The following is a 24,682-nucleotide window of genomic DNA, read 5'->3' on the forward strand; positions in this document are numbered from 1 at the left end:
ATGTTGATGAAAAATAGTTTTTCTTAGAACCTATTTGCATTTTTTAATTTTTTAAGTGCTTTCATGGATTCAAAATGTTACAATGAGGCACCAATGTTTTTACTCAACAAACATTTGCCAACTATAATACCAGATATTGGGAATATGAAAATGAATGAGACCTCCTCCCTGCCTTCGAGGATTCACAGACCTAATAGATGTCCTAGGCAGACAAATAAGTATTTGCAGTATAATGGAGAAACATTGAATCTGCATGAGTCATAGAGCTGGAAGAGCAGCTTGAAGCACCTGAAGTGAGAGCACTGGGTATTCAAGGATGCTGAGGTTAATCACTAAGCTGAAGCAATTAGCCATTCTCTTAACAAAGGGCTGCCCTAGTGGGCTCTGTCACATGTGTCAGTCACTTTTACACATTAATTTATTTCAATTTAATTTAATTTTGCAAACACCAGTGATCTATCCGGAGATATAAAACTAGAAATTTATTAGACCAGTTTGACCATAATGGTGCAGTCAGCAGCACCAGTTAAGAGTAACTTCTGAACAGAACATTTTCTTCATTGTGATTAGATTCAGCTCAGAATAAGGAACCACCCCTGTCCCCCCTGAGGCAAAACAAATGATGTAAGCATGTGAACAGCCATGCTAGATGTCTGGTCCAGGACTGGGATAACAGCTCTATGAGGTCGTCTGGGACCCAGGCTCCTGGTATTTGTACCCTGCCATCCTAGCACACAGCTGGCGTTTTCATGGCCATCTCATAGTCTAAGATGTCTGCTACAATTCTTATCATTATATTCATATTGCAGAAAGAAGGAAGGGCAAAAAGAGGCTCCTTCCAGTTGGTCCAGCTGTCCTTAAGCAGCCTTTCAAAACATTAGTTTAAAAGTGCAGATGATTCTACACTTCCTCACATGTCTTCCTGCCTTGAACTTCATCACATGGCTACAGATAATTGCAAAAAAGGCTGAACTGTCTTCTATTCTAGATGGAAGTGTGCCCAGATGGAAAAACTGGGGATTTACTACAAAGGAGGCAAGAGTGAATGGATGATAGGGTAGGCCTATGACTAGTAGTCTCTGCCACAGTCATCTCAGCAAAGTGGAAATTACTAGAAGATGAAATACCCCAAGACTACCCCTTGGGTTGTTTTTATTTTGTTTCACTTTTCGCTTTGCTTTGCTTTGCTTTATTCCTCCACTTCCAAAATGTTTTAAGAACATCACGGTAGAGGCAACGTAACCTGTAGGCTCTGCAGGAGAATGATTCTAAGATCAGTCCAATTATAGCTCTGGATTAGATTGACCCTGGCTATTCATCTGCAATAAATAATGTGACTTTGGTGTCTGTTCTTCTGACTGGGCAGTCATGAACACAGACCATGCTGATGCATTGGACCAGAGGTTGAGAAGTTCCTCCAACTCCCCAGCCATTATGCAAAAGAACACAAGAGTGTGGACCTGAGATAATGGGAAATAATTTGCCAGTTGACAAGTCTATGTAATCCTGGCATATTTCATCTTCTATATAATTTCTACTTTTTAAAAGCAAGATCAATAGAGGCCATCGCTCTCAAAGGTGTCATCATGCTTCCCAACTGCACAAAACCAAAGTTTGTCCAGGTGGCTTTTTCCCTCTTTTATAAATTTGAAGAAGCTCAGAGAATATCAGTGTCAAGAAATGAGAAGGCCTTTTGGAAACTGACAAAAAGTGGTGCTAACAACCTGGAGTTGTCAGCTTTCAGAAGCATGGGAAAATCTAACGTGGAGCTGGCAGAACACCTGGCTTCAGTCTCGTCACTGTATCTTCCCCAGGGCTGCCGTACTACAGAAGAGATAATCATATACTTCCTGGAAATTCCTCCTGAAGAGGCCTCAGAGATAAAAAATCAAACAGAGTCATTTTTCATATGAGCCATAAGGCTGGAAATGTAAAAGAGAGAGATTATAAATGTCATGTTCGGGATGGGGAGACAGGCCTTTTGGGAAACAACTGGTTTCTTCAGCACAGGTGACCTTTGGGAAAAGAAGTTACTAGCACTTGGTGGCAATTGTGAAATACTGTAGTAGTCATGATATGTTTTTGAGGTTCTTCCATGAAAGCTAATTTCTTAAAATGGGTGGAATGGAACAGAAATAATCTACTGTTGGCAACCCCTTGCACATACTGGAAAATAAAGAAAATGTCAGCAAAAGACTGTAACCTCTGTGAGGGCCGGATCTAGTCTATCTTGGTTAGAGCTGACTCCCTAGTGCTTAACATAGTGCCTAAAGTGGGACAAATACACATTAATTGGCAGAAGAAAGGAAATAATTAAAATAGCATGTTTTGCGATTGGATTTGTACCAACAGTAGTGTTACAAATAACAGTGGGGAATCCAAACAATAAGCTAAAATATTAGCCATGAAATTGGCTGACAAATGGATGTGAAATGATATATCCCACTAGAAAGCCAAATACTGCTTGGAGTTCACGTAGCTTAGGATTCTCAAGGAATGGACTAGATGAACAAGGAGGGAATGGCTGGTGACACAGAGGAAGGGAGACCTGGAAAGAGCATGAGCATATGATTGTACTTAAGAGTCCCTGAGACAGCCAAGGGAGAGAACAGTGTCATAATCAACGTCCAGAAGAAATACAAGCATGTTCCATTAAAAAAAAATTGCTAGCCTTTACAGAGCGCTTTCTGTGGACCAGGCACTGTGCTGTGTGCTTTACGTAGATTTTTTTCCCATATAATTCCCTCATAAATTTTTAAGAAGATATTATTACTATGCCCAATTTCTAAATGAGGAAACTGAGGCTCAGAGGAATTAACTGATTTCCTCCAAGGTCACAGAGCTAGCAAATAACAGACAGAATTTTGAACCTCTGGAGCCTGAGCTCCTAACCACCTCCTTCTACTACATTTGAGACTTTTCCTAGGGAAAGAGTACCTAGCTTTCAACAGATCCTCAAAGGGCTTTGTAAATCAAAAAAAAAAAAATCATGAGAAGCAGTGTTTCAGACTCTAAGCACCATGAAGGCAGGGTCTCTGTGTCTGGATCAGCCCTCAGATACTTGTCAGATGGGTGGACAGAAGGCTATATTAATGCATGAATATACTGGTGACTAGTTGGCCTCCGCATTGGTTCTCCTGCATTAGTCTAGACTCCTTGCATCCATCCAACCCTTCAAACTGCAGCCTAAGTGATCCTTCTAAAAATACAAATCTGACTATGTCAGCCCCCAACTTTAAAGATCTTCAATGACTCCTCAACACCCACATTTGAATTCTTAAGTCCTTAACATACTCAGCCCTCCAAGACTTACTCCCATGGTTCCCACGAAGGGACAGTTTTGACCCTCAGGGAACATATGGCAATATTGCATGACATGTTTGGCTGTCACACTTGGGAGGGAAGCGCTACTGGCATCTAGGGAACAAAGAGCCAGAATCGCTGCTAAACATCTTACTATGCACAGGATGCCCCCAGGACAAAGAATTATCTGGCCCCAAGTGACAACAAGTGCCTCAGTGGAGAAACTTAAGCCCAGTCCTTGGCAAACATTTAAGCTTCCTTTACCACTACTAGCTTCCCTGTTCCTGCCCTATGCTCTAGTAATCGCAAGCTGTACATAGGTCCCTCCCTCTTCCCACCTTGCTGCTTCTCATTACTATTGCTTCATCTTTCAAAATTACTTTCACATTTCTCTGGTAGGCATGCAGGCAGACCTCAGAGACATCATGGGTTCAGTTCCAGACCACAGCAATAAAGCAAATATCCCAATAAAGTGGGTCATATGAATTTTTTTGGTTTCCCAGTGCATATAAAAGTTATGTTTACACTCTACTATAGTCTAAGTGTGAAATAGCACTGTCTAAAAAGCAATTACTTAATTAAAAATATGTTATTGCTAAAAAAGTCAACCATCATCTGAGCTTTCAGTGAGTAGAAATCACAGATCATCATGATATAATAATGAAAAAGCTTGAAATATTGAGAGTTACCAAAATGTGACAGACACATGAAGTAAGCAAATGCTGTTGGTAAAATGGTGCCAATAGACTTGCTCGATGCAGGGTTGCCACAAACCAATTTGTGAGAAAATGCAGTATCTGTGAAAGCAAATAAAACAAGGTATGCCTGTATTGCCTCAGATTCTCTCCTCTGTGTTCCCCTGTCACCTCGGGTATATGTTGATCATCATGGCACTTGACCACATTATATTGAAATGGTCTATTTCTATAGGCCTTTCCCCACATGACTGTGAACCAATCAGGGGCAGAGAGGTATCTTATTTACCTTTATAACAGGGCCTGGCACAGAGTAGGCACACACAAAGCATTGAACTGAAAGATAACAGAAAAATTAATCACTCAACTCCAAATGAGCTTTGACCTTCTGAGCCAAAGAGCACCACCTGTAGGGTGATTCGACTGAGGTAAAGGGGAGGCCAGACTTGGTGAGGAGAGTGGGAAAAGACATCCACTCTTCTCGATGAGGAATCAGATGGCATGGGGGCTAAGAACACACATCTGAAAATGGGTATATTAAGAATTTCTTTCTCAAATGATTGCCCTAAGCATATAAAATAATAATCTGACTAAAGAGCCAAACACCCAGAAGAATTCAATAAGCGGTAGTTACTTTTATTAAAGACTCAGATGAGTGGGCCTATAATTTTATAGATGTTATTGATTGGGATCAGTTCAAAGGAAGGGGCTACACCTATTTGCATTTTAAAAGTAGGTCAAGTGAAAGAAAAATATTAAGTCAACAGCAGTGCAAGTGGTATACAGGTAAGGCAAAGTTCATGGAGATGTTATATGAACAACTGAAGTCTGGGAAACAGAGATGAAAGAGAACTACTTTGAATGGGAACTGGACTAGATTCCTTCTAGCTCTAAAGGTCTATGACTTTGAAACCATTATTAATATTAATTCACTTACCACCCCTTACTATGTCTAGGCACTGGCCTAGTACCTTATATCTCTGTCTCATTTAAGGCATGCAATAACCCTAAAAGGCAGATAGACTATCTTTAGCTTATTTTCCTTGTTACAGATGACTCACAGAGACTAACAGAGGATACCTCATTTGCCTAGGGTTTCACCCTAGTACAGAAAGGATCCGGTTTTCAAAGTCTTAGAAAAACTCAAGCATACAAACTATGTCTACAATGTGGGATTAAGAGGAATTTTCTAGTTTAGTCGAATCAAGGGCTCATCTTTAGATGTTGCTTTTACACATGGATTTTCCCCTATAGGATTCTGCTGCTTTATAAACTGCTACTTAGGTCAAAAGTAGCTGGGTCTTGAAACCTACCATGGGACTGGCTGGCCTGAGAGTCAAGTCCTTTCAAGGCAAATTTTTGATTAGCAGAGGAAGACAGTGCTGTCAAAGCTCGACATCCGACCAAGAGCTCCTGTCTGCTCAGTGTTATTTCTCAAGGAAGGTTGTTGGGAGATCAGCCCATTCCATCACCTGGCAGCTACACCAGTGACCTTTCATGCCAGTTTAGCATAAATTTATTTTGACATTTCCAACAAATTAATGTATTTTTACAAAGCAGGGCAACAATCACAAATTAGGCCAAATGGTTTGCCTGTAGGCCCAGTCACTGGACAGAGATTCCAGAGTTTCACAGTTGCTCTTACATCTCTTTTTGCTCCAAAAAGAAATGTTTATTTTCCCCCAGAATCCACTTGGACACATGGCATAAGCCCTCAGGGGTTAACCTTAGCTCCACCTCAGTAGCATATAATTCTGGGTCCTCTCTGCAACCAGTGGATGTCAATTCTGACTGCCAGAATCAACTCAAATGCTCCATTCCTTACATTAGATTGTGTGTTATGGGAATGAATGCCTTGGTAATGAATATAGTGTTTCTAGTGTGTGGGTCTACAGAACCAGTTCCTGGAAAAATTACCTGGAAATGGAAGTATTTAACCTGAGAAGGATCTAAAAGGAACTGACAACCTAAGAGTGGTGAGAAGGCCCCGTTTCTGAAACGGCAGACCCTAGACTGCTAAGTAGCCACCCATGTTTCATCCGCACAGATTTCCCAGACAAGCTGCCCGGCCAAATCAAATGGGAATGAAAGGGCCTCTGCATAGCTAGTGCGGAAAGTGTCTCAGAAGCACAAAGGCCACTTGAGTCAAGGAAACTGCCCGAGGGTGACTTATTTGATGGAAAAGAAAACAAACAGACACAATAGCTGGTTTATTTTGGAGGCAATATTAAATCTAATAAACGTGCCGCCAACACTAGTCACGTAAATCAGTTTGGGTGAGTTGGAGAATTTAATGGCTTATCTTCCAACTACCAGCCTTTATCTCAGAGGCAGCCTTGGCAGCAGAGAAGAGAGCCCCAAACATGTCCTTCCCTGACTCTTGCCAGGTGTGTGCCACCCCAGGCCTCTGCCCTGGCCCCAGCTCTCACAGTGGGGATAATTAGAACGTCATTTCTGCCAGCTTTATTTTTTCTGGGTCACTGACATCAGACTTGATCAAAATAGGCATTTGTACTGTAATAAATTCATTTCCTCTTCCTCAGCCAGCCACAGATTATTTCCGGGGGGACCATGCAGCACAGGACCAGGACACACACAGCTTCTGTAGAAGCGCAATCATGTGAGCAGAGGTCCGAAGTGGGGGCACATGGTGGTGGAGGAGTGGCGCCACTGCCACAGCATGTGCTCGCTCACCCTCCTGGTGGCAGGCCATGACATGCAGAGCCTCAGACGGACGTGCTGGGGAACACATCACAGCAAACTGCTCTGGTGTTTAATGTTCATCCAATGGCCTCAGTCTGAAAGGCTCTGTAGAACATGCATAACACAAGCTCAGCTTTACACTCCATTAGCATTCAAATTCCTAGCTGCCCAGAGGCATATGGTACTGACCAGAGAAGGCCAGCCTGTGTGGAGGCTGAGGGCACATGGAGACATGGGGACAGAATGAGGTGGCCAGGTGTCTGGAAGAGACACTCAGAGACAGGGCAAGGAGCCCCAAGTGGTACAAGAGGTGGGGTCAAAGACAACCTTTGTCTTTACAGCATTTCCATTTACCTTCCATTTAGAGACAGAAGTTGAGGGAAGGCCTTATCTCAGACTTGCCTTTGTCCACTTCGTTACTGACTGAGTGTAAAGCCTCTTTCAGCTAAGGAAGAGTGGGCCTCCCAGTGCAGCAAGAGTCTGCGTCTTGTTCTCAGGCTTTCAGATTCAATGAGAAAAACAAATCTTTCCTTGGGCTTTCCTCGAGGCAAAAGAAGACTAACTCCATAAATGTGACTATTTTGTAATGTCCCCCCAGGAAGGGGACAGGGTTTTCTGTCCTTGTCTAGCCTAAGAGAAGAGAAGTGAAGTACAGAATAAATGAGTGGTGGGGTGGAGGGTGCATGTAACACAGTCATCTAAGAAGGGCCCAGTGATAAATAGCAGCTATCAAGAAATGTCAAGGCAGGCATTGGGCTAACACCCATGTCCAGAAAGGAAGTAGAGTGGAGCCATGTTTGGTTGGCCTGTGTGTCCCCAGTGCCTAACACAACACTTGGCATAAGCTACACCAGACACACACACACATACACACACACACCAGTCCTTTTGCCTCTAGCTCCTTCACGTGTCTCAAATCCATCTACTTCTCTCCATCCTCACTGTTACTATTGTAATTCATGCTACCATCTTCCCTTGCCTGGGCCACTCCAGGAGCCTCCTATCAGCCTGCCTCAATAGCAGCCAGTGTGATCCCTGTGGACCCAAATATGACTACGTCACACCCCTACTTAAAGACCTTCAGTGGTTTCCCACAACCATCAGAGTAAAGCTGGACATGTAGAACCCTCCACTACCTGATGTTTTAGTCAACTAAGGCTCCCATAACACAATACTACAGGCTTGGTAGCTTTAACAAGAGAAATGTATTTTTGCACAGTTCTGGTGGCGAGAAGTTCAAGAGCAAGGTGTTGGAGAATTAGTTTCTCCTGAGGCCTCTTTCCTTGGCTTGCAGATGGCCACCCTCACACTGTGTCTTCACATGGCCTTTTTCTCTGTGCATACACATTCTTGGTGTCTCTTCCTCTTCTTATCAGGACATTAGTCCTGTTGGATTAGAGCCCGACCCTTATGACTTCATTTAACCTTAGTTACTTCTTTAAAGGCCCTATTGCCAAATACAGTCATATTAGGGGTGAGGACTTCAACATATGACTTTAGGGGAGAGACAGTTCAGTCCATAATACCCAGCCACTGTCTACCTCCTGATTCTCATTACTCACCACTCCCATACACTCAGCCTGTAGTAGCCTTACAGAATTGTTTCGTATAACTTGGGTGGGCCATACTGTCTCTAATTTCTGGACCTTCAGCCAAGCTATTCCTTCTACCTGGATTGCCTTCAACTCTGTTTCCCTGCCCATCTCATTTTCACCCCATTCCTCTCTTACTGGTCATTTGAGGCCTTGCTGAGGTACTACTTTCTCTTGGAAAACCCTTCCTCCTGACTCCTAGTCTGAGTGCAGTGCCCTCAGACCCTCTCTGCAACCTCTTTCTCATAATATGGAGAGTAATTGTCTAATGCTTCCTCCAAGGGCTCTGCTAGACCATGAGTCATCTGAGGGCTGAGGCTGTGTCATAGAAATTTTTTGAATCCCCAAAGCCTAGCACAAGGCTTAGCCCAGAGAATGTACTCAACAAACATTCAATGAAAGAACAAATCAATCTGTTTCTTTATTGAGAAAAGGGAGATATGGAGGGAACCAGGTCAAACTAAATGGCAGTACATTACAACTTAGGATTCCAAATCACCAGCTGGTGAATTGCCCCTGAGCATTCCACAAGATGGATGCTAGGTCTCTGCTAATAGAAGGTCCTATGCCAAAAGGTTGGTGTTAGAGTAAAATCTAGTTTCTCTGGCACTCTTTTCCAGAAGCCTCTATGACTTTGTTTTTCCATGCATCTATAGAACAGCAAGAGAGATTTGCCTATCATACTGACATAGAAGCCCTAGAGCAGCAGTCCTCAAACTTTAATACGCATCAGAATCACATGAAAGGCTTGTTAAAACACAGATGGCTGGGACACTCCATCCCCAGAGTTTCTGATTCCATAGATCTAGGTTGGGGCCTGAGAATTTGCATTTCTAACGAGTTCCCAGCAAATGTTGTTGCTGTAGTCCAGAGACCACACACTGAAAAGCACTGCTCTAGAAGATCCTTCTGGAATTATTAAAAACAAATTTACACTATACTGAAATGGTATGAATGATAATATGTTTACCAGAACATTTGATCAACCATCCTCCCCCAGCTTTGCCTGAAAACACCAAACATTGCTGACATTCATGAGATGGGGAACCAATCAGCCAATTTTTCTTTTAAGGCAAAACTGCCCTGAAAAGACATTGCAACCTAATGGTGTGTGTTCTGTTCTTTTTGCAGGTGCGATTAGAGTGGCCAACAGACCTTGCAGTCAATCCCATGGACAATTCATTGTATGTCTTGGATAACAACATTGTGCTGCAAATTTCTGAGAACAGGCGCGTGCGGATCATTGCAGGGCGCCCCATTCACTGCCAAGTGCCAGGCATCGATCACTTCTTGGTCAGCAAGGTGGCAATTCACTCCACTTTGGAGTCAGCTAGGGCCATCAGCATCTCCCACAGCGGGTTACTCTTCATAGCTGAAACAGACGAGAGGAAAGTAAACCGCATTCAGCAAGTTACCACCAATGGCGAGATCTCCATCATAGCTGGTGCCCCCACTGACTGTGACTGCAAAATTGATCCCAACTGTGACTGCTTCTCAGGTATGACCTTTTTGGCAATTCACCAGTCACCCTCTCTGTTTTCAAAAGAAAAACGTGCATCAGAAAAGGCAAAAGGAAAGCAAAAATTGTTACTCGTGAACATTGCAGTGAGCAAGTGGAAAAAGCAATGAGCTGGGGTCACACAGCATAGAATCTGCCTGTTAGTCTGCAGCTGACTCACTGGGTGGCCCTAGGAAAGCCACAAAACCTCTTCATGACTTGCTTACTTCATCTGCCAGAGAAATCACTGGTCTCAGTTATATCACATTGCTGGATTGATGATCAACTGGTATAATAAAGATGATACTCTAGGAAGTTAAGATCACTGTACAAACATAAAATCATGACATCATTTATACTTTGAAGAAAGAGAAACTAGGTAAAACCTGCATTCACTGATTTACTGAAGGAAAAAATTACTTCTTCTAAGTGACTGGCTTCTAGATCAACAGTGTGTGCTATTTGAAACTCAAGGGACAAGGGTAGACTGCTTTGGGGATACATGGGCAAACTTAAATCCCACAATGGAAAGTTCTCAGAACATTACTCTGCCACTTACATTGTTTTAAAAAAATCCAAACCTTTCTCTATAACCAGCAGTGCCCTTTACTTACAAATGAAATTTTTTTTAAAAAAAAGAGCCTTTTCCCCAAAACATGGAGTGGATATTCCAGATAGGAGGCTGTCCTCTAAATGTCAGTACATACATTTACTGCTGGGATGTGGAAATCCACCATGCTCCATGCAGCCCTATTAAACTGCTCATCCAGGCTCAGATGGTTCTCTCTCTTAACCTTTGCCTTTGTTTGGGCCAGAAAAGTCAAGAGTGAGCAACTTAGTCGATAGGACTTATGATCAACATTTCCAATGTTTTCCTGGACAATTAGTTTTATAGGTATTTTGCTAATTTATATCTTTCATTCAAGGCAAATCTAATGTTTATTCCAGTTGTCAAATTTGATGTTCTGAATCATTGTGCACTTACAGGCTTAGTGTACTCTGACAATGTGACAATGGGACTTCACCGAAGAAAAGTCCTCTAGGCACAGTAGGATTGGAAAGTCCTGAGGTAGATCCTACAAGCACTAAGAGGCATAAATAAGTCTCATGGACTTCCAGCCAAAGTTTCTGTGGCTGTCATTATTTGCTGGTTTTCCATCTTGCAACACAACAGATACTGAACAGCAGGATTGAGGATTTCACAAAATTTCTATGAACTGAGACAACTGCATCTTACTGCTCATCTTCAGGGGTACTGACTCAAGACTTTATAATAAGCTTCAAATTTGTCAAGGGGGGGCCATGCAGAAAATGTTGCGTCACTGATTATTTCCTTTAAAATGCTTCTTGATGAACAGTGAATCCCGTATATGGTGTGTTCCTATAAATGCTTGTGGTGACAGTTACTCAAATCGAGGTCTTTTCCCCACAGGTGATGGTGGCTATGCTAAAGACGCAAAGATGAAAGCTCCTTCCTCCTTAGCAGTGTCGCCTGATGGTACTCTTTATGTGGCAGATCTTGGGAATGTTCGCATCCGTACCATTAGCAGAAACCAAGCCCACCTGAATGACATGAACCTTTATGAGATTGCTTCGCCTGCTGATCAGGAAATCTACCAGTTCACCGTCAATGGAACCCACCTGCACACCTTGAACTTGATAACAAGGGACTATGTGTATAATTTCACCTACAATGCTGAGGGTGACTTGGGCGCAATTACCAGCAGCAATGGCAATTCTGTGCACATTCGCCGGGATGCAGGTGGGACACCCCTTTGGCTGGTGGTGCCTGGCGGGCAGGTGTACTGGCTGACCATAAGCAGCAATGGGGTCCTGAAAAGAGTATCAGCCCAAGGCTATAATCTGGCCTTGATGACCTATCCAGGAAACACGGGGCTTCTGGCTACCAAAAGTAATGAAAATGGATGGACAACCGTTTATGAGTAAGTGTCTCATTCTCAGCACAGGCTTTGTTAGGATTTTTATTTAAGACTGTGTTATAGTGGGAAAATGGCCGAGTAATTGCTGGGTGTTGCATGCTATTTTCTCCTAACAGCCACAACAAAAAAATAAAAAGTCAAGGAGAGAATTGTATCCAACTCCTAGGGCTCAGACCCATTTCTACAGAGCAGTTTTGCCAAGCATAATTATAAAAACATAGACCGAGTGAAGAATCAAGTGTGGCACTGCAGGAGACAGGAATGAGGTAGAAACCCATGTACTCAAGAAATTGACAGCATAGCTGGGAAAACAAGGTAAAATTTCATTTAAAAAACATGATGAAGAAACTAGTTCTGTTGCAAGTCTTCCTCTATTTTTTGAAAAATTTTTCTTACATCTTAATAAGAATAATAAAAGCCACTGTTCACTGAAGGTTTACTATGAGCCAGGTACTAAGCTAGGTGATTTACAAATACGTAATTTTATTTGGTCTCCAAAATGTGGATGAGGAAACTGAAGCACAGGGTGGTTAACTTGTCCTGATTCATACGCATGTCCGGGATTCAAACTCCAACAATCAGACGCAAGAGCCCACATTTTTTAATATACTACCCTTAAAGATAAAGTTTCTAGTGAGAATCTTTTTTAAAAATTCATGCAAGACCACACTAAAGCTGGAATTAGACAAACAAGTATTTCAGAAGCTAATGGTTGAGTTCAGTCAAGCAAGGAATGACTAAAGTATGAACTAGTTTTCAAACTAACTAGTTGAGCCATTCACTTATTTATCAATTCACCACATTGTATACACTTTAAATATATACCATTTATTTGTCAAGTATGCCCCAGTAAAGCTAGAGGAAAAAAATACAAAATAACCAGTTAATTTATTTATTCAACAAATATTTACTGAGCACCCACTGTATGCCACACAGTGCTCTAGTGCTAGGGATACAGCCATGAACAAAAGAGATAAAATCCCTACCCTCATAGAGCTTACGTTGTATGGAGGGAAACTAGTAAAATGCACAGAACTTCAGATGGTGATGAGTTTTATGGAGAAAATAAAGCAGCAAGGAGGTCAAGAGCGTGGGACAGAAGGGGTTTTCATTGTGTGGTGGGTGGTCAGGGAAGGCTTCACTAAGAAGGTGACATTTGAATTAATACCTGCAGGAGGTGAGGGAGTGAGCCAGGTAAACCTCTTGGGGGAAAGAAGAGAAAGAACATTCCAGGCAGAGCAAACAGCAAGTGGAAAGACCCTGCAGCAGGGGTAAAACTGAAGTGTTAAAGGAATAGTAGTAAGGCAGCTGCTGTGACTGGAACTGAGTGAATGAATGTAGTGGGAGGATGAAATCAGTGAAGAGCCCAGGCTAGTTCATGTAGGGCCTTGTAGGCCTCTTTAAAAGACTTTGACTTTGACTCTGAGTAAGAGGTTTTGAGTAAAGAGGTAACATAATCCAACTTGTATTTTCAAAGAATCACTCTATATTAAAAACAGACTGCATGGTGGAAGCAAGGGAACCCAGTGGTGGAGAGCCGAGGGGTTTGTGATAATTCAGGCAAAAGATGGCAACTCAGGCCAGGGAGTGGGGGCAATAAGAAGTGGTAAAATTCTGAATATGTTCTGACAGTAGAACTTTCAGGACTTACTGACAGATTGGATGTGGGGTGTGGGAGAAAGAGGATTTAAAGTGACTCCAAAGTTTTGGCCTCAGCAACTGGACATTGGACTTACCATTTACCACAATGGGGAAGACCATGCAAGAAGTACCTTATACTGCATAGGAGACCAGGAGTTCAGTTTGGGATGTGATCAGTTTAGCTAGACATCTGAGTGAAAATATCAAGTAGGCAATTGTATATATGAGTCTGGAATTGAGGGGAGGGGCTGGAGATTTGAAGCTTGGAGATCCAAATTTGGTATCCATGAGTGTTTAGATTGTATTTAAAGCCATGAAATGAGATGTGATCTCCACAGAAGTGAGTGATGAAAGTCCAGTGAAGTAGGAGGGAATCCAGGAGAGTGGTGTGTCCTGGAAGCCACGTAAAACAGAAAGAAGTGATCAGTTGTGTCAAATACTTCTGATAAGTCTAGTAAGATAAGGACTAAAAGTGGACCCATCTAACACTATGGAAATCATCATTTACCCAGAGAATGCTGTGGTGCAGCAGGGGACAAAAGCCTGAGCAGAGTGGGTTTAAGGGAGAATGGCTGCACACATGTTCATCACAGTACTATTCATAATAGCCAAGAAGTGTAAAGAACACATGTCCATCAAGTCATGAATAGACAAACACTGGGGTATATCCATACCATGGAATATTGTTCATCCATTAAAAGGGATGAAGTTCTGTTGCATGCTACATGGATGAACCTCAAAAGCATGATGGTAAGTGAAAGAAGCCGGACACAAAAGGGCACATGCTTATATGAAATGTCCAGAAAAGGCAAATTCGCAGAGACAGAACGTACATTGCTGGTTGCGCCAAACTAGGGAAATGAGTGAAAGAGTGTGGGCCTTATTTTGGGGGGTGTTGGAAATGTTCTAGAAGCGGTAGCAATGGTTGTACACACTGTGAATGTACTGAAAGTCGCTGAATTGTATACTTGAAAATGGTGACTTTTATGGTATGTGAATTATATCTCAATAATAGAATAATAAAAAGGGAGTGACTGGGAAAAGAGAGATTGGAGACTGTGAGTAAACAACTCTTCAGAGGAGCTTTGCTATAAAGAGAAGCAGAGAAATTGGAACTGGAGGGAGAACGGAGTAAACAGAAGTCGTTTCTTTTTTAATGAGAGAAATACCAGTGTATTTGTATGTTGATAAAAATGATCCAGTGCAGAGGGAAAGCTTGGCAATGCCAGATACTGAAGAGAACGTTGTAGTCAGATCACTAGTGTGCATGGCTTCCCCTGGGGATGTGTCAATGCAGGCACTGTGTGGCATGAAGGATGCTGACGGTAAGTGGAGTTCAGGTCTGTTAGCAGGATGTGGTTGGCAGTGAGTAAAAAAGGTATCAACTAACATCATTGTTGAATAATTGATCTCAGGCCGCTACAAGATGAGAAATATAGGTTTTCACCTGGCGTAATATCATGGAATTTTATAGCCACCAAGAGACTTTAGAGGCCATTATACAAATAAGGAAACTGAGGCCCAGAATATGGAAGTAACTTGCTATTCACAGTGCTAGTTGGCTGGGTCTTGAGTCGGGTCTTTGAGCTGCTAGCCTTATAGGAAAAGGAGGAGGATTTGGGATTACAACAGTGACCATGGGAAGTTTGGGGAGTTAGAAGGTTTCTGCTGCAGTAGCAGGAAATGAGATAGAAGGGGAGGCTGAATATCCATTTCTTCCTTCTTCTGCCTTCTGAACTCCAGCTAGGATTAGGTTGAAACCCTCTTGACCAAACAGCATCTGGACAGTGGAGAAGAGTCCTCTTCCTCCTGAAGCAATCCATTCTGGTGCTCTGCAGCAATCCCCAGTAAGACACTGGCTTTGTCCCTTCTTACCTGTATACAGAAATGAGCTATTTCCCAACCTAGGTCATGTGGCTAATCCTTCCAACAGTCTTCTCTGTGCATGATCTGACATCTTTCACTTTTATCCCCCAGTGATTTGACCAGTTTTGAACACTCCCTTGAGTTTTTTCTTGTCCTTCTGAAGCTGGGGAATACACTCCACTCCTGTTCAGAGCCTTGCTAGGGTCAATAAAGGGCAGCCATGCCACTGCTAACAGGCCTTCTCAAAAGAACTCAAGCATTTCTCTGAGGTGAGGATGCTGCCTTCTGTGGCCAAAAAGGACCAAGTATTGATCAAGGTGGAGGTAGAAATTCTGTTCTGACATGAGCAACAGAGAAGCAGAAACAGAAGTAAAATTTGGCAGGATGGAAGACTGCTAACTAAAGGTAGCTAAGCCAAAATTCCATCCAACTCTCAATTATCTGTGGCAATGGGGAAGAGAAATGACACAGATGTCCCTGAATCGTGGATAATACAAATGGGATTTTAAAGTACACTTTGTGTGGTGGTAGTATGTGGGCTGCTGTTTAGTGTGATGTTGTTTAAATAGTTCACTGATTTTCATAATTCCGGTTGACTTGGATCAGGACCAAAAGTACACACCCCAACTATTAGTACTTGATGCTTGACTGCTCCTAAGTGTACTGAGTGTCAGAGAGAAGCTGGCCACAGAGAAATGGCTAGCAGGGAGGTGACTGTCAAGGCAGGACTTCTGGCCAAATGAGGCAGGGGTTCTGGCCCAAAGGACTGGCGGGGTCCTAATTTCAATGATCCTGCCACAGGGGAGGTCCAAGGGCAGGCAGGGTCCAGCAACTCATTTAGCAGGCAAGCCTTCTTTGCCCACGAGGCTGCAAGAGTAGTCAGGATGCCCTTGCTTGTCTCCCAGACATTACCCTGGCAAAAGCTTCAGTTGTACTCAACTGAAAAGGTCCCAGACTGAGGCCAAAGTGTCAGTGTGTCTGCTGCCTATCCGGGCTGAGCTGACAGCTCCTCAGCCCCTTGCCCTTTGTGGGGAGCCCTCCACTTGAAGGAGACTGTGTGTTCACATGATTTCTTGAGCCCTGGTTTTCTGTATTCTCTGTTTCTGGACTTGATTAGCATATCCCTCCTCCAAACAAAAACCATCCACTGACAGGTTGGGAAAACCCTCATAACAGCTCTGGGTGCCTTCTAGGCTATTTTGCAAAATGTTCGGTTTTATGGAAGTTGGATAATGAGGGATTTTCCCTTCTCCCTAAATAGAAGTGGGGAGAGGGGGCAAAGTAAACAAGCCATGTTTCTGGGTGAGATATTTGCCTGGGCCTGGGATATGATTCCCATGTAGAGCTGGTTATGTAAATGAATAGCTAATCTAAACACATCAAAATGTTTCCAATGCTTTGTAGACTGTCAGAGTAGGGAGGAAACTAAGCTGTCAAGTGGTCCAGCCCCCTGCCCCCAGCCAGGCTAAGGATTTCAATTAAATAAGAGCATAGACCTGTCAACTGTTCCTTTAGGTCTCCAGAGATAGACTCAACACTTTTGCTCGGTCACCTCTCGGTGTGCTTTACACTCTTGATCAGGATCAAGGATGGGCAGACAGAATTATCATGGGTCATCCCAGGGAGACCTGCAGGAGAGAAAGGGAGTGAGCAGAAGGAAGACAGGCATGGCCAGGAGAAGCGTTCAGAGGCTGGGAGGGAAGATTAGCTGCACTGCACAGGACATCTGTGTAAGCTGAGTCTAGCCTCCCAACACCACCATAAAAGGCTCTGTCTGTTCTCAAACCACACTGACTCTCAGATCCACCCATCCTTTCCACTGCCACTGGCAGCATCCCGTTTCACTCACTCGACGAGCATATGTAGTGAGAATCCATGTCAGATGCCAAGAATATGGAGATGAATAAGACTCTGCACCTTCCCTCTAAAGATCTGAGTTTATAACCTAGTCCAGAAAATCAAGTCCCAATGACAAGAAATCACAATACATTTAATAAAGGCAAGAAGGCATCATCTTCTCTTATACAAACTGAGGTTTCAGCCTCCCAACAGGTCTCCCTGCCCCATATCTTCCTTTCCAAGATTCATTGCCACCAAGACACACGTGTAATCATACTATTCCCTCCAAAAAGTTTTCTCTGCCTCTATATTCTCTACTGACTACATGCTTTCCTCCAGAGCCTGGTACCACACTTCCCCCATACTCTGGTTCCAACATGCCTCTCTAGCTGTATCTCCCACTACCCTCCAAGGGGACCTTCTGCTCCAGCAAGCCAGTTCTCCCAATGGACATCCCATCCACCTCTCTGCTTTTCTTCATGCCATTGCCTCTCTTTAGAATGCCTTCCCGCCTCCCCAGCCTCCATCTATCAAGGGATTGACCTCTGCCTGCCTTCCAGGATTCAAATACCAGCTCCTTTTCTTCTGCTGCTTAGTCCAGCTGGATATGACTCCCACTTCCTCTGATCTTCTACAACTTCTTGTTTGCAGAAGTACATGGCAACATTCTGGCATTAGAGTCAGTTGTGTGCATATCTTATTTGCCCCACTAGACTTTGGATTTTATTCAGCACTGTTCCCCCAGTACCTAGCACATGACTGATATTTATTGAATAAAGGATAAGCAAAGATAGAAGAGCATCATGGACTTGGAGTTGAAACATAGGAAGCCAAACAAGGTTATTGGTTTAGGAAAGGGAATCCAGTATTTCCCAGAGAATGCTATTAACATTGGTCGGGCTTCTGGCATGAGAGGATGTAGTGTGTGTGTTTCCATTTAAAAGATACATAATGAACTTTCCTTCTACAGTCTTCCATATTTTCTTAAAAGCAAAGTAAAGGAGCTTCTAGTTTTTACTCTGCATGGCTTAGCTCTGGCTTAATTGTCCTCAAAGGAAAGGGCAGGCTATCTCTTACAAAGTATCAGATCAAATATATTTTTAATAATGTGCAAATATCATCTCCCTGGTAAACTGTATGCTCCTCACACAGCCTATCATGGCACTGAGCCAAAAGGTAGTTACTCAATACTTCATTGGTCAGTTGTCCTATGGGACCCTCATAGTGGAAGTCTGTAAAATCAGGACAGGAAGGGACAATCTGATGGCACATCTACTCTTACCAAACCCACTTCTGATGACTATGAAATCAGCAGTCATTGCCTGATCACACCATTCACCAACCAAAATTTGCAGGCCAGATTAAGCGAGTTGCTCCTCTTTTTGGAGGTAGTAGGGGGGATGAGGGGGTTGCCACCATGGTGTGGCCTGAGGGGATCAGTTACAGCATACTGACTTGTACTGTGCACCAAAGGAGGTAGACACCAAAGGGACACGCACAGCACAAGAGATTTTGATTAAACTTATTTCTTTGACATTCAGTCTGGAAACATGCATTCCCCCATGATGGAGGGAAATAAAGCTCAGGCAAGCCAGAGGAAGTCAAAGGCTCCCTTTATTTCTTATCCACTTTTGAGCAATCTTCCCAAAGTTGTGGGAATTAAATCCACTGATGAGTACATCTGCCTGTCACTTCTGCTTTGGAAATGACCCCACCAAAGAGGTGGGCCTGTGTGTTTAGACAGAGGGCCATGTAAATGAGCACACGTGACACCACACTGCAGATGCCACCAAATGTGATTGCTTTGACTGTGACTAGCAGAATTGGGGTCCAGGAGTGTGTTGGGGGGTTGAGTGTTTTTGGTTTGGGGGCATTTCCTTCATTGTTATTGATATGATTGACATACAGCACTGTATAAGTTTATGCAGCGTAATTACTTGACTTACAGGTAGCATTGTGAAGTGTTACCACAGTAAGTTTAGTGAACATCCATCATCTCATGTAGATACAAAAAATGGTTTTCCTTCTGATAAGAACTTTTAGGATTTACTCTCATAACAACTTTCTGTATACCATACAGCTGTGTTAGCGATAGTTCTCATGTTGTACATTACATCCCAGGTTCTTATTTATTTTAAAACTGGAAGTTTGTACCTTTTGACCACCTTCCTTCGATTCCCCCACCCACCTTATGTCTGGTAATCACAAATTTGGTCTCTTTTTCTATGAGTCTGGTGTGTGTGGTTTTTTTATATTCTACTTAGATATAAGTGAGATCATACACTATTTGTCTTTCTCTGTCTGACTTATTTCACTCAGCATAAGGCCCTTGAGGTAGAGTGCTTTGTTTATGATAGAGTTAAAATCAAACGTATGCTTTCAAATAAGGATGCCTATCCAACCACAGAAAGGAAATCAGGAGATAGAACTTTCTAGCTACCCAGCAACTGGGCAGGACAATGGTAAATTCTACCTGATCCGCAACACCATTGCCTCACCAGAAAAGGACCAGGCAGTCGATCCCAGCTAGATCTGAGTAATTAGTCTTATCCAGAACTGTTTAGCTTCCCTCTCCAAATGTACTCCTGCCAATCTGGGGAGTGGGGATGGGAACAGAAGATGCAGGAACATGGCTGCGATATTGGGAATGAGCTTTTAAACGTATGATCTCAGACCAAAGGCATCAGTGACTGAGCTCAAAAGGAGTTTGAGGGTGGGGGTTTAGGCCACTGCTCAGTTTGTTGGAATTTGGGGCCCTGTACCCACGACCAGGGCTGGCTCTGTTGGCATCTGATCTTGTCCTTTGTCCCGAGGAGTGGACACAACCACTGCCCTCACCTTGAGATGAAGTCTTCCTTCGAAACAAGGGGCTATGTGACTGGGAAAGAAGGAAATGGCCAAGCTGGAAAGCCCACTGGGAACCTGCATGCATCCTAGGTCTGATTTCCTGGCAGAAGGATGATGTGTGACCTTGCCAAGGGTTGAGGAAACCCCTTAGAAATCAGGCAAGGGAAACCAATGAAGCAGAGCTGCTGGCAATGGCTGTGAAACATAGAGGAGCGGGCTGTGTAATCCAGACTGGGAGGCCACAGGCTCCCTGGCGAGGAAGGCCCGCAGCAGCTGCTGTCTGTCTGCGACCTGGAAACTCCTCCTGGTGCCTTCGGGTAATCAAGGCTGGGCATTGTTTTCCTCTCCCGGAATGAAGACTAAGCAGACAAGGTTGTAGCTGTGCTGGGCATTTAAGTGCTTCAAGGCCCCTTTCTCAGCAAGTGTCTGCTTTTTGCAGCCCCAGAGCCCCAGAGCAGGCCGTGGACAAACAGGCTGAGCAGGGAGCAGAATTTTGCCATTAATCCCATACATAAATAGTACGTTCTGGCCTTTCCTTGACAATGAGGCCTTAGCCACACAGGACCAACAGGCCAACAACCATTTTGACTGAAATTCTTTTAAACAAAGGGCACACAGCTAATTAAAGAACTATAGCTTGGCAGATCTATGGTGTCAAATAACCTATTTGATTATTTTTATTGTGTACATGACTGTTTAAACTGATAGCATGCATGTGTGCACACACACACTCATATACACGTAGAACTGAACTTGAGAAGCATTGTGTATAGCCTCAAGTTCAGTTCTGTGTGATAAAACAAGGTCCAGCCCCTCTTCCCAAGCCTAGCAAAGACTGGTCTAGTTTTTATAATTTGAGCCACTATCCAGGCTGATTTCTTTAAAATCTAGTAAGTTAATGTTAAATCATTATGCCATTTTGCATAATTGTTGTCGGAAGAGGTAGTAGAGCCAGACTCCTCCTCCACTGTGTCCGGGCTGTATCCTGCTCACTTTGGGTAAAAAGAATAGAATTGTTTAACATTTTAAAAGCAAATAAAAGTGCTTAAATATTTTGTAATTTGCAACTTGAAAAGAAAACAGTAATGGGTTTCCAAGTGCATGTCTTTACTTTTAATGAAGTGTTTATTTTTCATGGTTCTATTGGCAATAAAAGAACAGCTCCACATCAAAAGCCTTCAGGGAAGCACTTCCCATTCGGAGGACAGTGAGATTGACAATCATTCTGATTTTTTTAAAAAAAGTAAACTCACTAGACTTTATTTCCAGATATAGGTTATTGCCTATTATCCCAGGTAATTATTTTTTTTTTTTGTCTCTTACTCATATAGGCAAATTACAACACATTACTATGCTGTAAAAAGAGGAAAAAAATTAAGTGACACTGGAGATCAGGGGCTCCAGAATGTTTTAATGAACATGTTTCCATTATCCTCTGTGCTTGTTCATTTTGTTGGAAGAATGATTCATTCATTTCAAATTTGGCAACTTAAACAGCAGCAAATATAATTTCCCTATCACAATGCAAAATCAGTTTATTGGCCTTCTTAGGCTTCTGGGACCATTTGTATGTCTTTTTCCTTTGCCAACAGCACCCTCTGCTGGTTTTTTGTATCCATTGCATCTAATGGGATCAACCCAAATTGCAAACGGAGGCCTCCCTGCAACACTGCACGCAGCAGGACATGATTCATAAATCAGTTTTCCACCCTGGTGATTCATTACCAGGTATATTTTTTTTATAAAAAAGCACAGCTCAAGGAAGTCATCAAGAATTCAGAAGCTGCAAAAAAATACCTTCATTTGATTAATCATGTCCCTGACCTTTTTCTTCTTACTGAACAAGGTTAATAAAACTTGTTATCACTCAAAGTTAAACTGTATTAGCTGCCAAGTGATTTGTATTTTGCAAAGGCCTGTTATCACTACCAAGAGGCTTCAAAGTTGGGATTGGTTACATTCCTCAGGTATGACCCCGAGGGACATCTGACCAATGCCACATTTCCCACTGGAGAGGTCAGCAGCTTCCACAGTGACCTGGAGAAGCTGACAAAAGTAGAACTAGATACTTCCACCCGTGAAAATGTCCTCATGTCAACCAACTTGACAGCAACTAGTACCATATATATTTTAAAACAAGGTAAGACTATTTCCAACTTCGCCTATCATAGCCCCTATCTTAACTTCTACTGTTAAACCTCTTAACACCGTTAATAAGTAGAATTCACTTCTGACTAAGAAAATGGCTACTTCTCCCTGTTTGCCAGCTATGGAGGTGAAACCCAAACACCATCACACCTTTTACAAAGCTTTTACAAATCACAATGCAACTCAGGACCACAGCTCTGTGGGAGTTCTGAGGTTAAATCCCCACCAAATCTGCTCTCCCATCAAATGGCTTCCCAACACCCAGCTGTTCATAAAGCTCTTTTAAGCTCAGATTGGGTTATATTAAGGAAATGAAGTCTGAGCCCCATCTGAGGTTACCATTCTAGATCAATGCTGACGTGGGTGAATAAAAGGGATGAATTAGGGTACACACAGAGTAAGAATATAAGAGAATTAAAAGCTCATTCCATACAAAGAGAGGAAAGTAACAAAGAATGGAAGAAAAAGAAAGAAAAGGAGGGAGGAAGGAAGGGTGGGTTTGGAAGGAATGTCTTAGAAACTAGAGGGGATCTGGACACAGAGAAATTGTTCCTTGTCTGCCCCATCATTAAGGGCTCATTCTGTTATTAGGTTGTGGTCCAGACACACACCTGCCCGACATTCAGATCCACTCTAAAGGGTGGCAGCCTTTGTCAACATTATCATTTTGTGGGTACAGCGGCTGTGCTGGTGTCCCCAGCTGCTAAGGAATGTGGGTTGAACTTTATCCTCTTCACCTTCCAGCTCCCAGTGTGTGAAACTGAGGAGGTGGATCCACCAAGTCAGAAAGGGAGTTTGTGAGGGTGTTTTTTTTTTTTAATGAAAAAGAAAAAACAAAATGGCCTGCAGGATTAGACAGGAGTCTTTTATCCAAGAAACAAGACACCCCAGCTGTGAAAGTAACAAGACCCAAATAGAAGACCCAGGTGAGCGTGCCTGCCTGGCAGAGCGGTACTCTAGCCCAGAAGGCAGTGACGTCCACAGTGTCCCCTCTGCTCCTCCTTTCCCAAACCTGCCGCCTCAAGCTAAACTTGCCTGTTCTCTGCCTCCTGCCCTGCCCTGTCTTCCCCTCTTCCTCCTTTGTTCCTCTGTCTACAGAAAATACCCAAAGTACCTATCGGGTGAGTCCAGACGGCTCCCTACGGGTCACCTTTGCCAGCGGGATGGAGATCAGCCTCAGCTCTGAGCCCCACATCCTGGCTGGTGCTGTCAACCCCACCCTGGGCAAATGCAACATCTCGCTGCCGGGAGAGCACAACGCAAACCTCATCGAGTGGCGGCAGCGGAAGGAGCAAAGCAAAGGCAGCGTTTCAGCATTTGAACGGAGACTGAGGGTAAGGCCTGACTTTATACAGGATCTAGAACTTTTGGGTCATGTTTGAAAACCACAGAGCTTCCCTCATCTGAACTCCCATTTTTCCAAACCTTTTCTAGGTGACTAACTACCTTATGTGATAATACTAATTCAAGAGTGGGTGCTAATGGCTGATAATGGTTTGGTATCTTTAAATGAACATCCTAATAGGAGCTTTCTTTGTCATTAGCTAGTTAAAAGGGCTCTAACAGTAACAGGCCCCTGCTTCTAGGTACTTTCTATTTTATTGGGAAAGACCAGGCAGGCATACACAAAAGGATGTGAGATATAAGGCAACATTTGGACAAAGGCAAGCTGAAAGGAAAATCTGTGAATGATATCATTGCCATTGAAAACATATTAAGGGCCGAGGTAAAAGGACTAGTACTGAGATTGGGCTAGTGGTACTCAAAGAGGGCTGCCCAGAGGAAACTGCAGATTTGGGAGTTTTCAAGAACTTACCACACACAGTTCAACACAGTTAACCAGAATCTCTCTAATTTGCCTTTCTGGCAGCATACGAACCCTATGAACACCACAGCCCTCTGTCTGCCTGTCTCGTCGTAAACATTAACTGATGTTAGGATGTTGTGACCAACTTCCCAAATATAGTAACATTCACTATCAGTCCCAGAGCCACTGCCAGCCTCAGGGAAACAATCACACACTATTGAGGCCAGACTTTTGAGCAGCTGTGTCATGCCTGGGGTACCTAGAATGCTTGCATTTTCTGCACTCAAGGTAAAATTCAGTGAAAATTTGGTAACCTTTAGGCTGTGGAAATGCAATGCCAGACAACCTCCCCCAGTACCAGCCAGAAGCAGTCAAACCAGTCCTATGGCATGATAGGGACAAAGTAATCCACAAGAGTGCTCACTTTCCAATCAGGTCTATTGGTGACACACAGACACAGACTTCAGTGAGTGTGTTTTGTAACAGCCACAAAGTTGTCTTCATGTATATTTGTATGTTCTGATTCTACTGACCGGTCTCTAACAGAATATTGACCAGATATGCCACTGAACTGAGAAGACCAGTCCAAATAGTCAAACTTCTCCGTGTGGGTAGCAGTGAACATTTCTATCAGAGTTCTTCTACATGTGGGATCTCCTGGGTAGAACCCTGGATGGGGAAGTTAGATGGCCTCGCTTTGATACCCAGTTGCATAACAGGCTTAAGAAATACCTTTGTTTTCTTCACCTGTGAAATAAAGATATTCTATGAGGGAAAAGTAAGGATTATCTGCATATGGCTTA

At 43.1% G+C, this 24,682-nt stretch overlaps 1 protein-coding gene across 3 annotated transcripts in view; it reads left to right on the forward strand.

Moving 5' to 3' along the window:
* Positions 1-24,682, forward strand: part of TENM1 (teneurin transmembrane protein 1) — a 751,017-nt gene that overhangs the window by 700,627 nt on the left and 25,708 nt on the right. For all 3 annotated transcript variants that reach the window (XM_037015442.2, XM_037015435.2, XM_037015446.2), the window contains exons 26-29: positions 9,425-9,791; positions 11,224-11,734; positions 21,892-22,064; positions 23,171-23,406. In XM_037015442.2, coding sequence (XP_036871337.1) covers positions 9,425-9,791; positions 11,224-11,734; positions 21,892-22,064; positions 23,171-23,406 — 1,287 coding nt within the window. The remainder of the gene's footprint in view (positions 1-9,424; positions 9,792-11,223; positions 11,735-21,891; positions 22,065-23,170; positions 23,407-24,682) is intronic.

The sequence above is a fragment of the Manis javanica genome, chromosome X, assembly GCF_040802235.1.
Source record: "Manis javanica isolate MJ-LG chromosome X, MJ_LKY, whole genome shotgun sequence".
Lineage (NCBI taxonomy): Eukaryota > Metazoa > Chordata > Mammalia > Pholidota > Manidae > Manis > Manis javanica.